The sequence below is a fragment of the Erigeron canadensis genome, chromosome 9 (assembly GCF_010389155.1).
Source record: "Erigeron canadensis isolate Cc75 chromosome 9, C_canadensis_v1, whole genome shotgun sequence".
NCBI lineage: Eukaryota > Viridiplantae > Streptophyta > Magnoliopsida > Asterales > Asteraceae > Erigeron > Erigeron canadensis.
This window is the reverse complement of record NC_057769.1, coordinates 35,663,457-35,685,543: the sequence shown is the minus strand read 5'-3', so window position 1 is coordinate 35,685,543 and position 22,087 is coordinate 35,663,457. Positions and strand designations below refer to the sequence as shown.

Below are 22,087 nucleotides of genomic sequence, written 5' to 3'. Positions count from 1 at the left end.
CTTTCGTTTTTAATAATTAGTTAATTAATTATAGTAATGTCTTGGAGGACAAGTTAGGGCTTTGTCTGGGTTCTTTAAATAAGGTTCACAACCAATTGTTTAGGTCGTGAAGAAAATAAGTGTCGTTCTTAGGAACTAGGGCTGCTGGAGCATTATACCAGATTAGGGCTATTGGAGCATTGTACCAGATTATCTATTATCGTGAATCATCTAGTTATTTCTCTATTTTCTGGTTTGGTACACATCAATTGGTATGAGAGCCGTCCTTGCAACTTGTGGTAGTGTTAAAATTATTTTTTCTAAAAAAAAAAAAAGAAAAAAGTTACTGTCTGTTCATCGGATAGAAGTAGCAGTCAGCAATGGAATTCGTATTGGAGAAGATTAGGGCAATTAGCCAAGAAGGTAGTGTTAAAGAATATTGCGTTTTGTTTCAAATCTTATTCAATCAAGTTAAAAATCTAGAAGAAATTTTTGAAACTTACGCTATATACCTATTCATCTTTGGTTTAGAACCTGAAATTAGGGAAATCTTTGTTGAATGGCAATAATATAACTGCTCTGAGTTAAAAGATGTGATGTCATTGGGTTTAAAAATCGATTCTTATGGCTTGCAAGATTCTTTCTCTCCTTTTGATCCTACTTCTTCTCTATAAAAAAAATTTGGAGTTTGATTTAAAGAAAGAGAACAAATATGTTTTTAGTGCTGATATTAGAGACATGGAAGACGCTGAAGATACAAACTCAACAAAATCAGACCATGAAGAAAGTATCAAGGAGCCCAAAGAAGAAACCACAGTGGTTGTTAAACTGGTGGTTAAACCCGGTGGTGGAGGAAGATATAAGTGAAGACTGTGGAGATGCTCGTGGTAGCAATGTTCTAAAACAAAACAAATATGATTATGTAGTTGAGATTTCAGATAAAATGCTTTGGGGCTGGTTACGTGTGATAAAAACCACAAAAGCTAAGAACTTTGATCAGATACATGATTCAACAAATGTTGATTTTGAGAATCAGGAACAAGTGTCAGCTAGAGAATTTGGTTGCAAAAGCGTCACAAGTAAAGTCTATTATGGGGATGACTACCCATGAGATCCCGGAATTACTCAAGGTTATTTTTTAAAGCAACACCTTGAGGACAAGGTGCTTTGGGGGATGGGAGTAATGATATAGATCAGAAGTTAGGGGGTTAACTGTCGTTTTTAATAATTAGTTAATTATAATTATAGTAATGTCTTGGAGGACAAGTTAGGGCTTTGTCTGGTGGTTCTTTAAATAAGGCTCACAACCAATTGTTTAGGTCATGAAGAAAATAAGTGTCGTTCTTAGGAACTAGGGCTGCTGGAGCATTATACCAGATTAGGGCTACTGGAGCATTATATCAGATTATCTATTATCGTGAATCATCTAGTTATTTCTCTATTTTATGGTCTGGTACACATCACAAAACACAGGAGGCTGTATGCCACTAATGAGCAATCAGCCAGGCTATATCCCTCAATTCCCTCAACAACAGTTCCAAGGAGGTGTACTTCAGCAGCAGCAACAAACACAACCTAGCCAAATGGCTTACGTTAATCCACAACAAATGGCTCAGCAAATGGCACAACATATGTACAATAACCAAATGACGCAGCAAATGTACATTACCCAAATGGCACAACAAATGTACAATAACCAAATGGCCCAAGTTAATGGTTACAGTGGTAGCAGTGGTAGCTACAACAATGGGTATGGATATTGATGAGCGATAATTATATAGACTTTTAGGCACTACTTATTTGTCGCTACTTATTTGTCAGCTAATCCTGTTTTTCATACTCGCACAAAACAAGTGGAAATTGATATTTATTTTGTTAGAGAGAAGGTTGCTCAAGGAAATTTGTCAATACAACTTATATCTTCACATGATCAGAATTGATGATGTTTTACATCGGTACTTGATGTCGTGGTCAAAGCTAAGAGTCACACAACAGTCTTAGCTTGAGGGGACGTATTTAAGTTTCCTTATCTTAGATTTCTACTTATATCATTGATTCATTGTAATGCTTGATGGACAAGATATATAACTAATTAATATATATAGTTTCCTGATGGTCCTCGATTGCATAACTTATGTTTAATTTAAAATACAAGAAAGAAAATAAGCAAGAAAGTAAACAACAAGAACAATGTAAAGTTCAATTGCAATACATCAATGCAAGGATAATCATATGTATCATTGATTAAACGATGAATACATGGTTGATCTTATACTTGACTTACAAGAATACAAAAGAACACAAATAATTGCTTAGTCTAGGAAGATAAGAAAAACATAAGCAATTACACACTTTTAGACGGCCAGACGCACTTGGCACAATGAGGCTGTGATGCTTTATATAGGGGAAGACTTGAATCAACACAGCCTGCTTTGATTGTGACTTGATGGTGGTTGTCGACTTCCAATTGGCTCATGGTACTTGAATCATGTGCCTATTGTCTTCTATACCAAATCGGGTAAGAGAGAGAGAGAACCCTTGCTTTGGTCCCAACATGTACATTTACCACTCAGGGCAAATTACAGTTAGTTAACCACCATGTGACCTTTTTGTCTTTATTTAGTTTGAATATTTCCCGCCAAGACAAGCTAGGTCAGCATGCATCCCGCTGAAGACGTCTCTTCGTCTGCTGACAAATTGTTAGGAGACTTGCTGATGACATGTGTCAATTTTCAAGTCTCCTTCAGCGAATCCCAGACTTAACAATCTCCCCCTATTAGCTGAGGAGACTTGCTGAATGACAATTATTTTTAGACATAAGAAAGAGTGAATATGAGCTGAAGACGTCTTTTTATATCAAAGAGTGAATTACAAGTTGAGCATAAAGCTTTTACAAAATAGACATCTAAAGATTAGCAGCCTCTATCTCCCAAGCGTCTTCCTGCTTGGCAATTCTAAGTACTGGATTATCTCTTCTCGCCGGCTTCATTAATTCCTCATCAATCCTGCTGATTACTGAGCGAGCACTGATCATCTTAGCAAATCTTCTTCTGATGCTGATCAGGAAACCAATGGATGCTTGCTCAATTTCTGCCAGCCTGAAAAAGAGTTGATCATTTCTAAAGTTTTGGAAGAAAATGCCAGCAGGTTCTTCAAGAATTTTCCCTTCTTCAAAAGAACACCTGGGAGGAAGCCTTAGATTTAATGCTGCATCACCAGAGATAGGAGGAAGGTCAGCAGGCAAGGGTTGTACAGCAAGCTTTCTTTTTGGGACACGCCTGCCTGCTGAGGAGGATACAGCTGCTGGAGACCCGAAGACTGCCCTTAGCATGGGAAGGTCTGCCTTGAACTTTGTTTCAAACTTCAGTGCCTTTTCAAAATAACTTTTCAGTATCCTCTGAAGTTGTTCATAGTTGGCAGCCTTTTTATCCTTAATGATCGTATAGATTTCATACCATTCTGAAGCCCCCAAGTTAGTCATTTTTACATCTTCAATCTTGGTTGGGGCACTGTGCCCTTCTCTTAGGAACTTCAGATTGGTTTTCGTTCCCATGGCAGCTTTGTGAACTTCAACTGCTGTAATTCTCTCTGGCTTCTTCCTATCATTCATTATTTTCAACCACCTGGCCTTTTCTACTTCAAATTTCTCCCTTTTTTCTTTTAGTAGTTGCTCTAAATCAGCTTGCCTTTGTCTGTAAAGAGCTTCAGGCCCACCAGTGGTTAGCAGCATTCTTTGCTCTCCATCCATCTCATCCTTCTCCAAGAGGGCCAGCTGCTTGATATAATCAAGGTTTTTCTTCTCATTTTCCTTGTTAGCTTTCAGCCTATCCAGCTCCTCCAGGGCCTCCTCTTGAGTTTTTCCTTCAGCAGTGATTGATAAGACATCAATGACTTGAAATTGATTTCCTGCTGGGGATGTGATGGATGTATTCTGTGCAGTCAGCTGCGAGGGTTGGAAGAAACCGGTATCAGTCAGCTGCTTTCTCTGAGCTGCTGTTATTCTAGACACTTCAGCTTTCTCTGAGCTGACTGCACTAGGACTCATTTCCTCTTCAACTTGGGGAGCTTCAGCAACTATCAGTTGTTGCTCCCCCTCAGCAGATGCTTCTACAGCCGTCTCCCCCTCAACACTAGCTGGGAGAGCATCAGTCCTTGTCTCCCCCTCAGTAACAGCAGGGGGAGAATCCACCTTTTCTTCGCTGACGGCCACTATTGTCATTTCATCAGTGGCCGCTGCATCGTTTTCTTCATTTACAATCTTGTCAGCTGAAGCTTCATAAATGTCATTAACAGCTTTATTTACTGCTTCACTGACAAGTGCCATAACAGCAGCATCTACTTTCTCCCCTTTGGAGGTAGTATCATTAACTACTACCTCCACCGTTGCTGCTGGAGCAGCCTGCTGCTGAAGAAGTTGGGACAACATCTTCTTGATATCCCCAACTTCTTGCTCCAAGTTTTGTTGGCACTTACGATCTTCCTCAGTAAATGAAACTTGAGGAGGAGGAAGACTGGCCACAGTGATTTCCAAGGCCTTGATAGCCTTGGTGTTTTCTTCAACCTGGGAGGTAAGACGAGAAACCAGGTTGGCGACTGTTTTTACTTCAGCAGCAGCTGAATCACTACTGCTGCATGCTTTTTGTGCTGAGAACCGTACAGCAGGTCCCATTTTGCACAGCGATCGAGAGAGCCCACAAATGACCTGCTGATCCTTTTTGATAGAGTTTGTATAGGTGCGAAGTTTTTCTTGATCAGCAGCCATAGAGACAGATTTTTCTTTTATTGTCTCAATGCTGGCAGTGTTTTCATTCTGCTTGCTGTACCAGTTCTCCAAGATCTTCACCAATCTGTCATCTTCATGAGTTTTGAGTTGTACAGCGATTGTGGCAGCCTTGGTGAGATCGTTCAGTTGGTGTTCAACTCTAGTCAGCCTGTCAACGATTTGAGAATCGACAGACATGACTTGAGGTTGCACCTCAATTACTTCAGTATTAGCTGCTGCATTATCATCAGCAGCAGCTTCTTGTGCACTTTCGTTAGTTGCTACTGCAATGTTGTCAACAGCAGCAACTTCTACATTTTCGTTTACGGCTGCTGCTTTTTCACCATCAGCAGCAGTAGCCTCTTCATCCACCTCCATATCACTTGCTTCTATTTCATCAGCCTGGATGGAGGAATCCGGCTGGAACTCATTCGCCACAAATTTTCCCAAGTCCAGATCACTCTCATCATTATCATCCCCTTCAACATTTTCACCTTCCTCTACACCACTACCGTCGACAACCAACCCTTCTCCAGAAACATTTAGAGGGGTAGGGGAACCGGGTGCCTCAGCTTCAGTGTGTTGTGTCACCAAAGCATCATCGGCCGTAGATTTTGTTGTCTCTAGCATCACCTGTGGTATGGCTGCTGACAAAGACTCAGAGGGTAGAGAAGAAGAGGGAATGATTAATTCGGTTGACTCAACTCTAATGGGCTGGGGTGGCCTTTGTAGTTTTGCCCTTTGATACTCGCTGCTGCTGTTTTGGGACAGCAGTAGGAGGTGAAGTGGAAGAAGAAGAAATTGTTTTGGTTTTCTTGGGAGCTTTGGAGGTTGCTGGGGGGATTATCAGCATACCAGCTCCAGCAGGGTTGGGTCTATATACATAAGGGTATACTGAATAAAGTACCTGTTTCATTTCAGGGGAGAGCACAGCGTACTTGAAATCAAATTGTTCAGGATCACAAGCAGGAATCTTGTACACAGAGCTTGCAACCCTGGGAGAGAGAATGAATTGTGCCCCTTCAGGGAGATACTTTTCCTTCAGCTCCCTTTTGAAAATCAGTGAGAGAAAGCGAGTGAAGAGGACAGAGTTTGATCTGTTCTTGATGGTGACCTTCCCTTTTAAATCTTCAAAAATTACACTGGCAAAGTCAATGTTGCGACCATTTGCCAGCGCATAAATCATCTGCATTTGTGCAGCAGTGGCCTGATCAAAAGAGCCACTGTTGCCACCCAGACACTGAATTACATGGGTGAACAGCAGCCTCCAAACACTAGGCAGATATTTCTTCTGTGGGTTGCTGTGCACAGGTTGTGCAGGTTCAGTGTTGGTCCCATACCCAATGGTTAACAACCATTCCTTCCATACTCCAATGGGGACCAACTCCACATATGGATGCTCTTCCGATTGTTTGGGAAGACGAAGAGCATCTCTCAACGGTTCTACCGAGATGGAGATAGTATGTTCTCCTTTCAGTATAGTTCCAGTGATGGTGCTATTGGCAACCTTGTAATCACATGTCCACCAAAACTCTCTAAGGAGGTGGACACACATTTCTTTTGGGTCAGAGTAGATGGCCTTTCTGGCTGGGCATCCCATAATGAAATCCAACATGGAGAAGTACCCTTCTATTTTTGATGGGATCTCTACAGATCCCAGATAGTTATTGGCCTTAATGACCAGTTTTGATGCTTGGAAAGATACTTGATTAGAAGGATTTATGCCTTCATTATCAAATACCTTAGTGTTGAGATAAGAAGTGTTTTGTTGTTCTGATGAAGAAGTCATTTTTGATGAAAGTGATGAAAGATTAGAGTGAATGAATATTGCAAAGAAATGAGAAAGATTTAAGAGAATATGAAGAGTTTGAGAGGATGTGAAAGATTATTAGAAAGAAGTGAACGTAAGAGAGGGTGAAAAAGAAGAGATTTGCATATATATGGCATGGATATGGGTCCCATAACTGCAAAAGTGAGTTGTGGTGGGTACTCTCTTTCATACGTGGCAATAAAAAAATTATTTTAAAATAAAAGGACACTGTACCTATATACGTATGAGAGATGTATGATGTGACCAGATGAACCACGATTTCAACTGCACTCGAGTTCATACGGCGTATACAGTGTACAAGTAGCCCATTAGGGAGTAAATCGAGGTAACCGTTTGGGATATTTATATAATAATATTAACAAAAATACGTAGTGGAATACACTCAGATATCTAGAGGTATCCACTGAAGGGTTGTACAAATTTAAAAAAAGAATAGGTTACCAAGTTTTAATCAGCACCTTAACAAAATAAAAGAGGTAGATGCTGATGAGTATTAAACAATTTTTGGCAAATTGTCAGCCATCAACGGATTTTAGACGTCTTTAGCAGCAGCCGTTTGCTGCTGGACTAGATAGGGACTTTCAGCACCCTATTACTTTGGTTATGCTTTTTCCCAAAGCATCAGGGATCAACGGATTTTAGACGTCTTTACCAGCAGCCGTTTGCTGCTGGACTAGATAGGGACTTTCAGCACCCTATTACTTTTGTTATGCTTTTTCCCAAAGCATCAGGGATCAACGGATTTTAGACGTCTTTACCAGCAGCCGTTTGCTGCTGGACTAGATAGGGACTTTCAGCACCCTATTACTTTTGTTATGCTTTTTCCCAAAGCAACAGGGATCAGCAAGTAAAAGGAAGACCTCGCTGATAACTTTGACTTAAGAAGTCGCTGCTCATCTTCATAAAAGGAATATGGGCAGCAAAACATGAGTGATCATGTTGAACTAGTAAAATCACCATTTAACATACCCAACCTGCTGACGAGATCCTTGAATCGTTTTTCATCTAAAGGTTTAGTGAAGATGTCAGCAAGTTGATCATCAGTGGGAATGAAGTAGATTTCAACATCCCCTTTCATGACATGATCACGAATGAAGTGATACCTAATGTCAATGTGTTTAGTTTTGGAATGCTGAACAGGATTATGTGTAATAGCAATAGCACTTGTGTTATCACACATGATGGGGATCTTTGAAAAATTTAAGTCATAGTCAGCAAGTTGGTTTTTTATCCAAAGGACTTGTGCACAACAACTTGCTGCAGACACATACTCTGCTTCAGCAGTGGAGATGGAAACTGTATGCTGTTTCTTACTAGACCAACTAGTCAGCCTTCCCCCTAACAGTTGACATCCACCACTTGTACTTTTCCTATCTAACATGCAACCAGCATAGTCAGAGTCAGAGTATGCAACTAAGTCAAAGGAAGAGTCCTTGGGATACCAGAGACCTAAAGAGGAGGTTCCTTTGAGATATTTGAAGATACGTTTGACAGCGAGAAGATGAGACTTCCTTGGGGATGCTTGATATCTTGCACACAAGCAAGTAGCAAACATAATGTCGGGACGGCTAGCTGTGAGATACATTAGAGAGCCAATCATTCCACGATATAATGTGGGATTCACATGCTTACCATCAGGGTCAGCATGGAGATTGTTAGGAGGAGACATGGGAGTTGACTTAGTAGTGATGTTGGTCATATCAAATTTGGCCAGCATGTCTCGAATATATTTTTCTTGGTTTATAAAGATGCCATCAGTGAGTTGGCGAATTTGTAAACCAAGGAAGAAGGTTAGCTCACCCATCATGCTCATTTCAAAATGAGAGGACATTAGTGAGCTAAATTTGTTGCAAAGTTTCTTACTGGAGGATCCAAATATGATGTCATCGACATATATTTGTACATAGAGGACATGAACACCCTTTCTATAGATAAACAGGGTGGAGTCTATAGATCCTCGCTGAAACTTATGAGAAAGAAGGAATTCAGAGAGGGTGTCATACCAAGCTCTGGGAGCTTGTTTAAGACCATACAATGCTTTGTAAAGACGATAGACGTGGTTTGGCTTGGTTAGATCTTCAAAACCAGGTGGCTGCTCCACATAAACTTCTTCTTCGAGTTTTCCATTTAGGAAGGCACTCTTGACATCCATTTGATATACTGTGAAGTTTCGATAAGCAGCATGTGCCAGGAATAAGCGTATTGCTTCAAGTCTAGCCACTGGTGCAAAGGTTTCGTCATAGTCGACTCCTTCTTCTTGAAGGTACCCTTGAGCAACTAACCTAGCCTTGTTGCGAATAACAACACCATCTTCATCCATTTTGTTCCTATAAACCCACTTAGTTCCAATGGGTTCTTTGCCAGGAGGAAGAGGAACTAAGAACCAAACATGTTGTCTTTGGAATTGAGTTAGTTCTTCTTGCATGGCAGCGACCCAGGATGGGTCTACCATGGCTTCTCCAATATTCTTAGGAGTTATCATTGACAAGAAATTAACATATAGACATGTGTTTCTTGTCGCTGATCTAGTCACAATGCCCTGCTGAGGATCACCAATAATCTGGTGAGCAGGGTGACTAGAAGTCCATTTAAGTGATGGAACACTTGATGATCCTAGAAGGGCAGCGAAAGATATTTGCATTGGATCAGCAGAAGAATAAGAGGAGAAATCAATGGTAATTGAAGGATTAAGAGAAGCTTGATCAGTAGAGTAATTTGGTTGATTTAAGGTTTCAATAATGGGGTCTTCAGCAGACACCATGTCTTCAGTGTGAGCTGAAGCATCATGAAACACTTCATCAGCAGTGTCATTAACTTGCACATCATCAGCCAGTGATCTAGGTTTGGCTGATGCTGCATGGGTTGACCTTAAGATAGGCTCAATTGGCTCAATCGTATAGATATGAGCAGCAACTTGCTCTAGCTCAGGATCAGCTTCACTATCCTTAGTGAGTTGCTGATTAGGAGGAGGCGAGCAAGAAGCATCCTCAAACGAGTCAGCATCTTCCGTAGGAGGGTTACTAAACCCATTGAAGATTTCTTCAGTGGAAGATGGCTGGATATTTTTAAGAGCTGAAGAGCTCTCATCAAAAGTGACATGAATTGATTCATCCACTTTTTGAAGACGAGTGTTGAATACTCTAAAAGCTTTGCTTATAGAAGAGTATCCAACAAAGTAACCATCATCAGCTTTAGGATCAAATTTCCCTAAATGATCCTTATTATTAAGAATGAAGACAGGACATCCAAATACATGAAAGTATTTGATTTGAGGTTTCTTTCCTCTCAAAACTTCATATGCAGTTTTGTCATGTCTTTTGACAATGAGGCATCTATTTTGGGTGTGACAAGCAGTGTTGACTGCTTCAGCCCAAAACCTATTTGAAAGAGAGGACTCACTGAGCATAGTGCGTGCTGCCTCTATAAGAGTTCTATTTCTCCTTTCAGCAACACCATTTTGCTTAGGAGTTCTAGTGGAAGAGAAATTTTGTGAGATCCCTTGATCAGCACAAAAGGTTTCAAGAGTGTGGTTTCTAAACTGAGTCCCATGATCACTTCTGAGTTCTTTGACCCTTATGCTGTTGAGATTTTCCATTTTCTTAATGAATTTGATGATCTCATCAGCAGCATCACTCTTAGAATTTAGGAAGATTGTCCAAGTATATCGTGAATATTCATCCACAATTACCAAAGTGTATTTGCTACCCTTTAGACTTTGGACGTTCACTGGACCAAAAAGGTCCATGTGAAGAAGGTGAAAGCAACTCTTAACAGAGTTGGCTTGTTTAGTTTTAAAAGTTGCTCTATGGCATTTGCCTTTTTCACAAGCACCACAAAGTCTATCTTTTTCAAAAGAGAGAGGAGGAAGGCCACGAACAAGGTTCTTTTTGGCCAGTGAGTTTATGGTTTTGAAGTTCACATGCGACATTCGCTTGTGCCATAACCAATTTAACTCAGATGCTGACTTAGCAAAGAAACAAGTCTCACTATCAGTTTTGATAGGAGTGAAGTCTACAAGATATACATCTCTTTTTCTTGGAGCAACCAAGACGACTTCCTTGTTGATGTTTACTACAGTGCCTTGATGCTTATCAAGGATTACTTTGTAGTCAGCATCACATAGTTGACTTATGCTGATGAGATTATGCTTTAGTCCATTTACATAAGCAACTTTTGAGAATTTTATAAGGCCGTTAGAAAGAAGACCATATCCTTCAGTCTGGCCAGTGGAGTTATCACCAAACACCACTGTAGGACCAGGTGCCTCAGTATAGTCATCCAGCAGGGATTTCGAGCCTGTCATGTGTTTTGAACAGCCACTTTTCAAATACCACACTCCTTTTCCTAGCGAGCCCTGCATGGATGAAGAGAGGGTAAGGATCACTTTATTCATCCAAACCTATGTCAGCAGGATTCTCTGGAGGAATTTCAGTGGAGGAAGTTGGCTCTACAGAGAGAGCCTCTACCAGAGTATGATGATTTCCTACTGAGAAAGGGATAGGATTTTCTTCATTGGGGGGCAGGATGCTGGTTTCATTGCTATGAAGGTAAGCAAAGCTGCTCACAACTTCAGGAGCACTGAATTCAACCAACATTGTGGGTTGCCCCCAAGCATTAGAAACAACCCTTTGAGAATGGGGAATTTCAATGCGCTGAGCAGTAATGTAGTCAACAATACTTGAATTAGTGACAGAGGAAGAGTCACTGATAACAGGTTCAGTAGAGAAGTTCTCACTGATCCTGTTAGAAGAGGAAGATGTTTCAGCAGCTGTAGGGAATTTAGGTTCACATACAACTATTGGAGCATCTTTAGGACAGAATAGAACACATTCAGAAGCAACATGTCCTCTACTGCTACAGAGATAACATTTATTGTCAGAGGAATTTCCTTGACTTTGAATGAGAAAATCCCTCAGTTGAGATGAAAGATCATTCACTCGCTGAGTGAATTCATTTATTTGAGGAGAAGAGGAAGCCATGCTCTTTTGCTTAGATTTGGACTTATTCCTTTGTCTAAGCTTAGGACGGGGCATTTGAGGAACTGGACCAAGTATGGAGTCACTATTATGATTTTGAGGAGGCAAATGTCCTCTGATCATGGTCCAAGCTTGCTTCCCAGCAGGCTGAGAAGAAGAGGAACTCTGCTGAGGCAGATTCTCACAAATAGGAGTAGTGGATCTGACTTGACGCTTTGGAGTGATCGACCTCATTTGCCTATGAGGTAGATACTCCTTGTTGGAAATAGATGATTGATAGTGCTGAGAGGGCACATGTCCTCTTTGAGGAGTAATAGACCTTGTTTGCTGATGAGGCAAACATCCTCGCTGAGGAGTTATAGGTCTTACCTGCTGATGAGGGAAGTGTCCTCGCGGAGGAGTGTCCGATCTATTCAGAGAAGGCTGTTTTCCCTTTTTTGGAGTGACATGCCTTAGATTTGATTTTGAGGGTAAGGAATGAGATACAACATCAGCATGTACACTCTTTGTGGGAGGTATCTGCTGGTGTCTTTCATCAGCGAACTTGACCCTTCTATTTACTTGTTCTATCATAGAATTTGTATGAGAAGGTTCAAGTTGAGAAGATTTAGCACCAGAAATTTGCTGGCTGACATGATGGTCCTGCTGAGGGATACCATAGTCATATGGAGCAGCAATGGTGCTTCTTTTGAAAGGTTCAGCACCTTTTGAAGATAGAGGCTGAGGAGCAATAGGTACATACCCATCGCTTGAGATATCTCCTATGAAGGTTCTTGGAGGCGAATATTGAACTCTCCCTTCATGTGGCAACATGCCAACAATAGGGAGATGAGAGAACATGTTAAAAGTACTGGTAGAAGTACTAGTACTTTTAGCATTTTGAGAAGAGGGATCACTAGAAGGTGCTGAAGCTTTGGTGTCCATCTCAGCATGATAGTCATTTTGTCCTTTGACAAAATACCACTTCTTCATTTCATCAAGTGAGATGGAAGACGAACAAGGTGGAGGAATGGATACTTCAGGCTTTACATCATCTTTAAAGGAGTCAGCAACATCAAAGTTGCCACCAATTACTGCTTGTACTTGAGCAGGAACTTGTTCGCTCAAGCATTGATGATGGAATTTAGAAGCCTTTGACCAGGAGGTCACAATCTTCTTTAGATTAGAAACTTCAGCCTTGAGAGATTCATTCTCAAGTTGAAGTTTTTGAGTCATCAACTCATGAGATTGAAGTTCAACTCTACTCCAGCAGAGTTAAGTTTGGATTGAAGTTCAGCACGTAGACTTTCTACGAACTGAAGATCACAAGACAAAGACTCAATGATTTTGGTCTTGTCTTGACTTGAAGGAGAAAGAAGAGAGTGTACCTTTTTAACAGTGACGTTCACCCACTGACTTGAGGAGACTTGATCCTTGGTCAGAGCATCACTGTCAGCAAGTGCCATAAGGCACATAGCATCAACATAATCGTCATCATCAGAATCATCTGAGTCAGCCCAATCATGTTCCTCAGCAATCAATCCTTTTGTTGGGACTTTATCCTCTGTTTCAGCAACCTTGGCCTTCAGCTGATAATATTTGTTCCTATAATCATCAGCAGATTTGGGAGGATTAGTTCTGGAGGCAGCAGGATTGGGCAAGGAGACTCTACACTCCTTCTGATAGTGACCTTTCCTACCACACCTCCAGCATTCTTCCTGTGATTTATCAACAGGAGGTTTGAGGGGAGTAATCGTTTTTCGATTATTCCACCTTTTAGAGTATTTTCTTCCAACGACCAGGGCAAAGCCCATGAAGTCATTAAACATTTCTTGTTTTTCTTCATCATCCAGCTCATTAATGAGAGTCTGAATTGATGCTGGAAGATTTGAGGTACTGGCACCATCATAGAGATCGATGGGCTCAGTACAGACAAGAGCAACTGGATCAGAAATAGAATGAGAAGAGATGCTGACAGAAGAAGAGGAAGAGCCAGCATGCCTTTTGGCATCAGCAGAAGCTCGAATATTTTGAGCCAATGCTCTTTCTTCAAATTGAAGAGTACCAAAAAGTTCTTCAAGATCAAAGTCTTGGATTTTCTTCGTCGTACGAAGAGTTTGTCTTAAGTTTTGCCACTTAAGTGGAAGAGAATCAATGAATTTGTGACATACCTCAAAGTTATCATGGGTAATGCCAACATTTGTCATATCATTGAGCAATCCTTTAAAGCGAGTGTAGGTGCTCTCAAGACTTTCATCGGGAAGAGAGAAGAAATTTTCATAGGCTCTTTTTAAATCAATTTTCTTGATTTTAATGAGGTCAGCAGAGCCTTCATATGTGCTGACAAGTCTATCCCATACTTCCTTTGAAGAGGGATACTTGATGACCAGTTTCATGATTTTAGTAGGAAGAGTCACTATAATCATGTTTTTAAGTCTCGCATCAAGATTTACCAGCTTTCTTTCTTCATCAGTCCATTGGACCTCTGGTTTAACCAGGTCAGTGACTATTTCAGGAGCTTCAGGTGTAGCTCCTGGAGTCCTTTGGACGTACATCGGCACATATGGACCCTCATTTAATATTGTCATTAAATAGGGTTCCACACCAGCGATGTGAAGAAGCATTCTCTCCTTCCAAGACCCAAAATCTTTGGGCTCGAACTTAGGAGGTGTTGACACGTAACTAAAGTCACGTGTGTTCACAAAGCTGGGAACAGAAGACATGGTTCTTGTTAAAAAGAAATTTAAGAGGAATTAAAGAACAGAAATTTTAAGTGTAAACAAAAGAAGGCAAACAGATATTGTTCCAATGATTTAGGAACGGTGTCTCTGATACCACTTGATGGTCCTCGATTGCACAACTTATGTTTAATTTAAAATACAAGAAAGAAAATAAGCAAGAAAGTAAACAACAAGAACAATGTAAAGTTCAATTGCAATACATCAATGCAAGGATAATCATATGTATCATTGATTAAACGATGAATACATGGTTGATCTTATACTTGACTTACAAGAATACAAAAGAACACAAATAATTGCTTAGTCTAGGAAGATAAGAAAAACATAAGCAATTACACACTTTTAGACGGCCAGACGCACTTGGCACAATGAGGCTGTGATGCTTTATGTAGGGGAAGACTTGAATCAACACAGCCTGCTTTGATTGTGACTTGATGGTGGTTGTCGACTTCCAATTGGCTCATGGTACTTGAATCATGTGCCTATTGTCTTCTATACCAAATCGGGTAAGAGAGAGAGAGAACCTTTGCTTTGGTCCCAACATGTACATTTACCACTCAGGGCAAATTACAGTTAGTTAACCACCATGTGACCTTTTTGTCTTTATTTAGTTTGAATATTTCCCGCCAAGACAAGCTAGGTCAGCATGCATCCCGCTGAAGACGTCTCTTCGTCTGCTGACAAATTGTTAGGAGACTTGCTGATGACATGTGTCAATTTTCAAGTCTCCTTCAGCGAATCCCAGACTTAACATTTCCTCTACAAGTTTAGGGGATCTAAAGACATCTAAGATTGAGGTAGATGTCCAGATTAATTAATATATATATAGTGAGCACTGCTCATTACCCAAATCTTCTTCTTTGGTTCTGGAATGTGCTGTACAAATAGCTACTTGGACTCTTTTGCTAAATAGAAGCCGCATCTGTTTGAATGGTACCAGCTCCTCGGCTGCTAAGTTGACTGATGATGTTAAACTCTTCGTTTTCAATTGGGGTAATAGTAGACACATGCATTGTAGATTAATTGGGGGCTTGGGGCTAACTGGATTAGTCTTCCTCTTTCCTCTCAAAACTGTAATTTAGATTCTTGCAAATATCTTGCTTGGACGAGAGGATCGAAATTGGTTCACTGACCCATTGTACTGTATGGGTAGGACGGTAGGTAGAGTCTTCGGTCATTATGATTTTCAAACTATAAGAGCACCCCTTATGTACCCCGTATTGGCTAGTATTCAACTTCGAATACGGAGCACACCGTTGGGTGGCTTCCGTATAGGCTAGTATTCGGCTCCGTATTAGGAGCGTTCGTGGTGGGCAATACGAACCATTTATGTTTGTTTCCTTTTTTTTTATTATTAAACGTTACATGCAAATTCAAAAAAATGGGTCAAAGCAACCGTTGGAGACTAACGACTAGTTTCATTTAATTGTTTTTTTTTCTTTATATATCCACCACCTTTCACCCATAAACTTCATCTTCAACCTCTCACAAACCCTTTTCTTCTACTACAAACACAAAAATGGCATACAACCGTTCCCCCGCCGACGATTTCTACAACGCGGTACACAACTTTGTTCCTGTTAACTCATCAATGGGTGCACATTCATCCGATACTTCACCATCCACACCACAATATCCACTATTTACGCCACCAACTTTCGTACAACCTTATTACCCGACATACCAAAACGATCCAAACTTCCACCAATGGCAACAATACCAACAATGGCCACTATCCCAACGAGCTCGTACGACCCCTCCAAGCCAACCCATACCCGAGACACTAGAAACTGTACCTGAACCCGTCCCCCAACCCGAAGCACAGCCCCAACAAGAACCCGAAACACAACCCGAAAGTAGTACGAGACGTAAAAAGGGAAAAGCGAAGCATGTCGAAAAAGAGAAAGTCATTAGGAAGCCAAAAGTGGCGTGGTCCGGGGAAGAAGAAAAACACCTAGCTCTTTGTTGGCTCGATGTATCCGAAGATCCAATCGTTGGCAATTCACAAACCGGTGATTGTTTTTGGAACAAAGTGTTCGACATGTACAATGTCGCGGTTCAAATCAAGCGTCGACCCGATCAAATCACAGGTAAATGGCGTCTCATCAAGGAGCAAGTCGGAAAGTTTAACTCTATTTACAATAAGTATGATAATAACCGCAATAGTGGCGAAAATGATGCTCAAGTGATGGAACAAGCTAGGCAACCGTATACTTTGGAAACGGGTGGGAAGTTTAACATGTACGATGAATGGAACGTGTTAAAAGACAAACCGAAGTTTCTATCTTTTATCGGTGTCGATGGCATGGTGTTAAAGAAGAAACGGATGTCCCGCATGATCGAGTGTAGTGATGAAGAACAAGCGCCCGTGAATCTCGATGAAGAAGAGCCACTCGACACCGACCTCTTCGGCCTAGATGCTATTCCACGCCCCCCCCACAAAGTCGAAAAAGAAAACGTCACGAACATCAGGATCCTTGGATGCGACCTCATTGCATCCAACTTGGCGGCGCGTCTCGAACAACTTGGAAGCTTCAAACAAGCGTTAATTGAAAAAAAATCGGACGCCCTTGATTCCATTCGCGAGGAAGAAAAAAAACGTACCATGTACGTGGGTTTTTCATTTGTGGATCAATCAAATACGAATCCTCGACAACGAAAGTTTATCGAGAAGGCGATGGAGAAGGTGTTAGATGAGTACAAGGGGTTCGTTGAGGTGTCCGATGATGAAGACGAAAGAAACGACGGGTAGATTGGTCGTTATGTTTTTTATAAGTGTTGTATTTTTTTATGTGTTGTAGTTTTTTTTTTATAAATAAAATGGTGTGTTTGGATTTTATATAATATTTGTGTTTATTTTATAAATTTTATTTGTGGTTTTTATTATTAAAAGTTTGAAAATAAATATGTTGGGGTGTATTGGTTAGTATTGGATGTATTGGGTATTGGGTGTGAATTGAGGAAAATGTATTGGAAAGAGGTTTTACTGATGTAGAGCTGATGTGACACTGTATTGGGTAAGACCATTGGGGGTGCTCTAAGTGAAATAATCTCTCATGAAAAGTATAGTTAATTTATAGCCTTCTTAAAACAAAAGAAAGCTATATGACAAGTTGTTATTAAATTTTTCAGTTTCTTTCTCATAATTCCCATTATAAATTGAGATGTAAGTCTTGTTATTCAATAGTTTTTGATGATGATATGAAAAATCTTTTCTTTCCTCCCCTATACACAAGTATGTGTTAGTGTGTGTGAAATTTCTTAATTTTTGGTATTCTATTTGAATCAACGAATTTTAGAAGGATTGTTTCTGGGTATTCTTAGAATCAACAGAATCAATTTTCTATGCTTTTTCCTCCCTACCTCAGTTGGTAACAGAGCCGAAAATCTTGATCAAGATGCATTTCAATGATGATATAATCTATGATTATCCACCCATCTATGATGAATACAAGGATGGGGAATGCTATCTTTGGTTTGGGTCTGATGATTGTTCGTATGATGAAAAGATCGATGAAGAAGGTTACGTGCCAATTCGAAAAATACCCAAAAATCCGTTTATGTTCGTCCAGCTTTGCGCAGTTGCGGGAAAACAGGCGGGACGGATTTGTTCACCGTTGGATCTTACTGATTTTTGGATATGTGATCCAAGACTCATCGATGCACGATCTGACTGTTGGGATTTTCGATTAGATTTTTATACAAATAGTTATGAATTTTTGAAGGTGTTGCAGTTTGTTGAAGAAGGTAATGGATTGGGTGGCCACAACATTGGGATGACTATTAATTATTGGTGATTTGTCGAAGTTATATCCCATATTTAAGCCACCATCTACAAAAAGTTTCAATTCAATTCTAAGTTGTACAAGGTTGAATGCAAATTGCTTATGCATGATGAGCCAATAATACTTATTGAAAAGTTTAATAAAAATATGACCATACATGTGAGAATGGTGAAGAAATTAAGGAGTGTTTGGTACGATGGAATGGAAAGGGGAGAATGGGAATGGGAAAGACTTCCATTGTTTGTTTGCGACGAAGAAAGAGAATGAAAATGGAGAAAGGGGAATCAATTTCATTCTCTTCATTCTCTACAAATAGTAAATGTATTATTATTTAAAATTTTATTTTTTTATATATATTCATTCTCTGTGGGTACCAAACAACGGAATCCATTCTCTTTCCAAATACTCATTCTCTTTCTCACTATTTCCATTCTCTATTACATTTTCATTCCCTATGATTCCCTCCTACCAAACACCCATTTATGTTTTCTCCATATTTATATTAGTCATTCTATACGAGATAATGATGATGATGATATCCATTGATCAAACGTAATATGAATCAAGTGAACCTGAAAATGAATATGTTCCATCTAATAGATGAAGACTAAACTATCATCTTTTCATGTTATCAAATAAAATTTGTTACTTATATATTCCAATAATGCTTTAAATGTTTTAAACCATTTTATTGTGAATGGATCGAAGTTTTGATGTATCTAAGATGTTAATATCTTATATTCCAATATTTTTTTTAATTTATATTATACATTTGTTTGTTTCTTTTTAACCTCATATAATTACATGGATATATTTACTTAAGATTTGTAATTAATAAATTGTCAGTAACAAAGAAATTGTAAAACTTCAAAAATGGGGAAAAGGGTAAGTGGGTGGCCATCCTCTGGAGCCATGTACCTATTGGTATCCAGCGCGTTTACCGCATATACGCATACGCCGATGAAAACCCTTAAGACTTGGTTTGCAAGCCCCATTTTTAGGGGTACGGTACCACTGGTGTTTTTAACCCATTGGTAAAAAAAAAAAAAACTTCAAAGATGCTTCAATGACATTCTTAATTTCTTTGTTATATTTATTTTTTACGTCCAATATAGTTGGAAGAACAATTTTTGATTGATAACAATAGTTAGATGCACATTTGTATTTAGTTGATATATATATAGATGGTTGTTGTGATGCATAAAACACATATAATTCACCATTATTGTACAATATATCTTTCCATTTAACTTAAAAGTTTATATAGAGCTGGGAGGCATGGTATAAAATTTGATGTAAATATATGATTTGCTAGAAGTCAAACTTGTAGACATGCATGATATAAAATTTGCATGTCATGGTATATTTTGGTTAAAATGATTGGTTAAACTTGCAAGAAATAAGCTACACCAATTCATGATGCTAGAATAAATAGTATATGTTTGCAAGAAATATGATACATGACCTGTTTTCAGCTAACTAATCTTGACATGGCAATGCAAATGGCTTGTCAGGTTTGGACAATTGGTCAAAACTCAATTATAGATGAATTATAGCTCATTTTGACTATTATTTTTTCTATTTTTACTTTTTTATCAGGGAACAAGATTCATGGTTGGTGTCAATTTATCTAAGGATTAGAAATACATACATTAATGCACAAAATGACTTGGAACTATGAAATTACAAAAAGGTTTGGGTTTACAACTATCTTAAGTTTGGTTTTGCAATGCTTTATGTTAATTCTTACTAGACTTATGTCCGCACAATGTGACGGCGGTCGGGGTAGTGATGGCGGAGGTGGTGTTAGTGACGGTGGTGTGGGCGGCAGGGGGACAGTGATGGGGGCGACGATGGTGCTGAATGTAAAAGTAATTGATGTTGAAGGTGGTATTGTAGTTATTTTAAGTGTTGAAGGATCTACACCTGAAAATTATTTATTAAAGGTATTATATTATATGTATATTAAATGAAGATGTTTAAATTAGTGAATAAAGGAAAAGAGTCTTTTTTGGTTTTTCAAATGTAGAAAGTTTAAGGAAAATAAATACAGGAGAGGTGATTTATTTTACTAGATATTATAGACTAATAAAAGTTGAATATTTGTACTTTTATCAATTTATGGTATTTTTATATACAAAGTTGAACATGTTTCGCGTACTCTAAAATATAAATTTATTGTTCATAACCTGGTCAATGACCGGGTATAGATCTAGTAATTAAAAGATTAAAGAAAATGGAGAAAAAAAACTTAGATCTAAACCCTAACACTGCATTAATCGAGTTTTTAATATAAGAAATGTTAGCCATATTTAATAATACGGAGTTTTAGAAAAAGAAAAATAATATGGAGGTTAAAAAAAGAAAATTAAAAGAATCAATTATTAGAAGTGTCACATGGCACAAGTCACCCCCTTAAAAACTCACTCATATTCACTTTTTTTAAGGAGCAACTCTTCATACCCCACATGACACAAATCGCTTCTCTCTTTCCCAGCTCCCTTGAGTCTTATATAGAAACTTCAAATTCTATATCTTATAGTTGTACTTATTCTCATATGTTAGTAGTGGTTGCAAGGTTGGGGAACTCGTGACTCATACTCAACTCGGCGATGGGGGAGTCAGAAATTTTTAGAAAATCGGACTCGACTCGGGGGAACTCGGATTGGAATTTTATAACAAACATAAGTATTTTTGAAATTATATGTAATAGACTTTAGAAATATATTTCAAACTTCAAATTTAAACATCATTGTTTTAAAAAAACATTAACATTATAATTCAAACTTCAAAATTACACGTTAGATTAGTTGATAGATGCACGTTTCATCATCATTTTGTCCATATCAAAATTGGAGAATTAGTGACTTGGACTCGACTCGACAAAATGGAGAGTCAAAAATTTATCTTGAGAACTTGGCCGACTCGGAAGAATTTTACAACTTCAAGTGGTTAAGATACTTAGAACTTAAAAGTGTTATAAATGTTTAAATCTTATTTTATTGTAACGTTGGCCAGTTCTTTTTAGCCTTAATTTTGTTCATCATAAAGAATGAAAATAAAGTCAAACTTATGAACATGCAAGCAGATCATGTAGGTTTTTTGCTCGTTATATATCACACACTTATTTATATTTATCCATTCATATTCATTTGTAACTTGACTCAATGGGGAACCCGATACTCGCACTCGATTTGATCGGGGAATCCCCGAGTTGACCGGGGATGGAGATAGGTATGGGGGTGTAAATCTAATCCCCGATGGGGATGGGGATGGAGATGAGAAACCATAAATTCCCAATCCCCATACCCGAACTATATATTTATTAGAATCACCTTAAGTTCTTATTTATATTCTAAAATCAACTTTAAGTTTAGAGTTTTTAGTTAATACTTTTTATGTGTTATACTTTATTAATCATTTATTTAACATATCCATTAGTTTATACATAGAAAGAAAATATCGAAATAAACATTCTCTTACGTATTTTCTATCAAGATTATTCATGTTCATTCAGAAAAAGGTATCCCTGATACCTGACGGGGATCGCCGATACCCGATGGGGAGGGTTATGAGGATGTAATTTAATTCCTCGACTGGGATGAGGATTACAAGTGAAAATCGGGTACGAGGATGGGGATGAAGATCCCCGAGACAATCCCCGCCCCATTGTTATCCCTAGTTGAGATCTGGATTCTCTTGCTAGTTGCTCCGTAGTTTGTGCTCTAAATAATTAGTAAAACAAAGTCAAAATATATACAATTATTATGTGTATAAATAAAGTAAAATCTGTATATGTATCTCACAGCTGTATATATATATATATATGTTAAGTAGTAGTTGAGATATTTAAAAGGGTTATGAATATTTAAATCTTAGTATTTTATTGTAACATATCCAGCTTTTTTTGGCCTTTTGCTCATCCGTAAAGACACATAAAGAATGAAAAAAAAGAGTCAAACTTATAAACATGCAAGGAGATGGAGGTTTTTTGCTCGTTATATATCATACATTTATTTATATCTATTCATTCA

At 38.8% G+C, this 22,087-nt stretch overlaps 1 protein-coding gene across 1 annotated transcript; it reads left to right on the top strand.

Annotated features, from left to right (window-relative positions):
* The first annotated feature begins 15,787 nt into the window (after nucleotides 1-15,787).
* On the top strand, nucleotides 15,788-17,020 carry LOC122583709 (glutathione S-transferase T3-like). Its single transcript, XM_043756086.1, has one exon. The coding sequence runs from the start codon at nucleotides 15,788-15,790 to the stop codon at nucleotides 17,018-17,020; it is 1,233 nt and encodes a 410-aa protein (XP_043612021.1).
* Nucleotides 17,021-22,087: the final 5,067 nt, after the last annotated feature.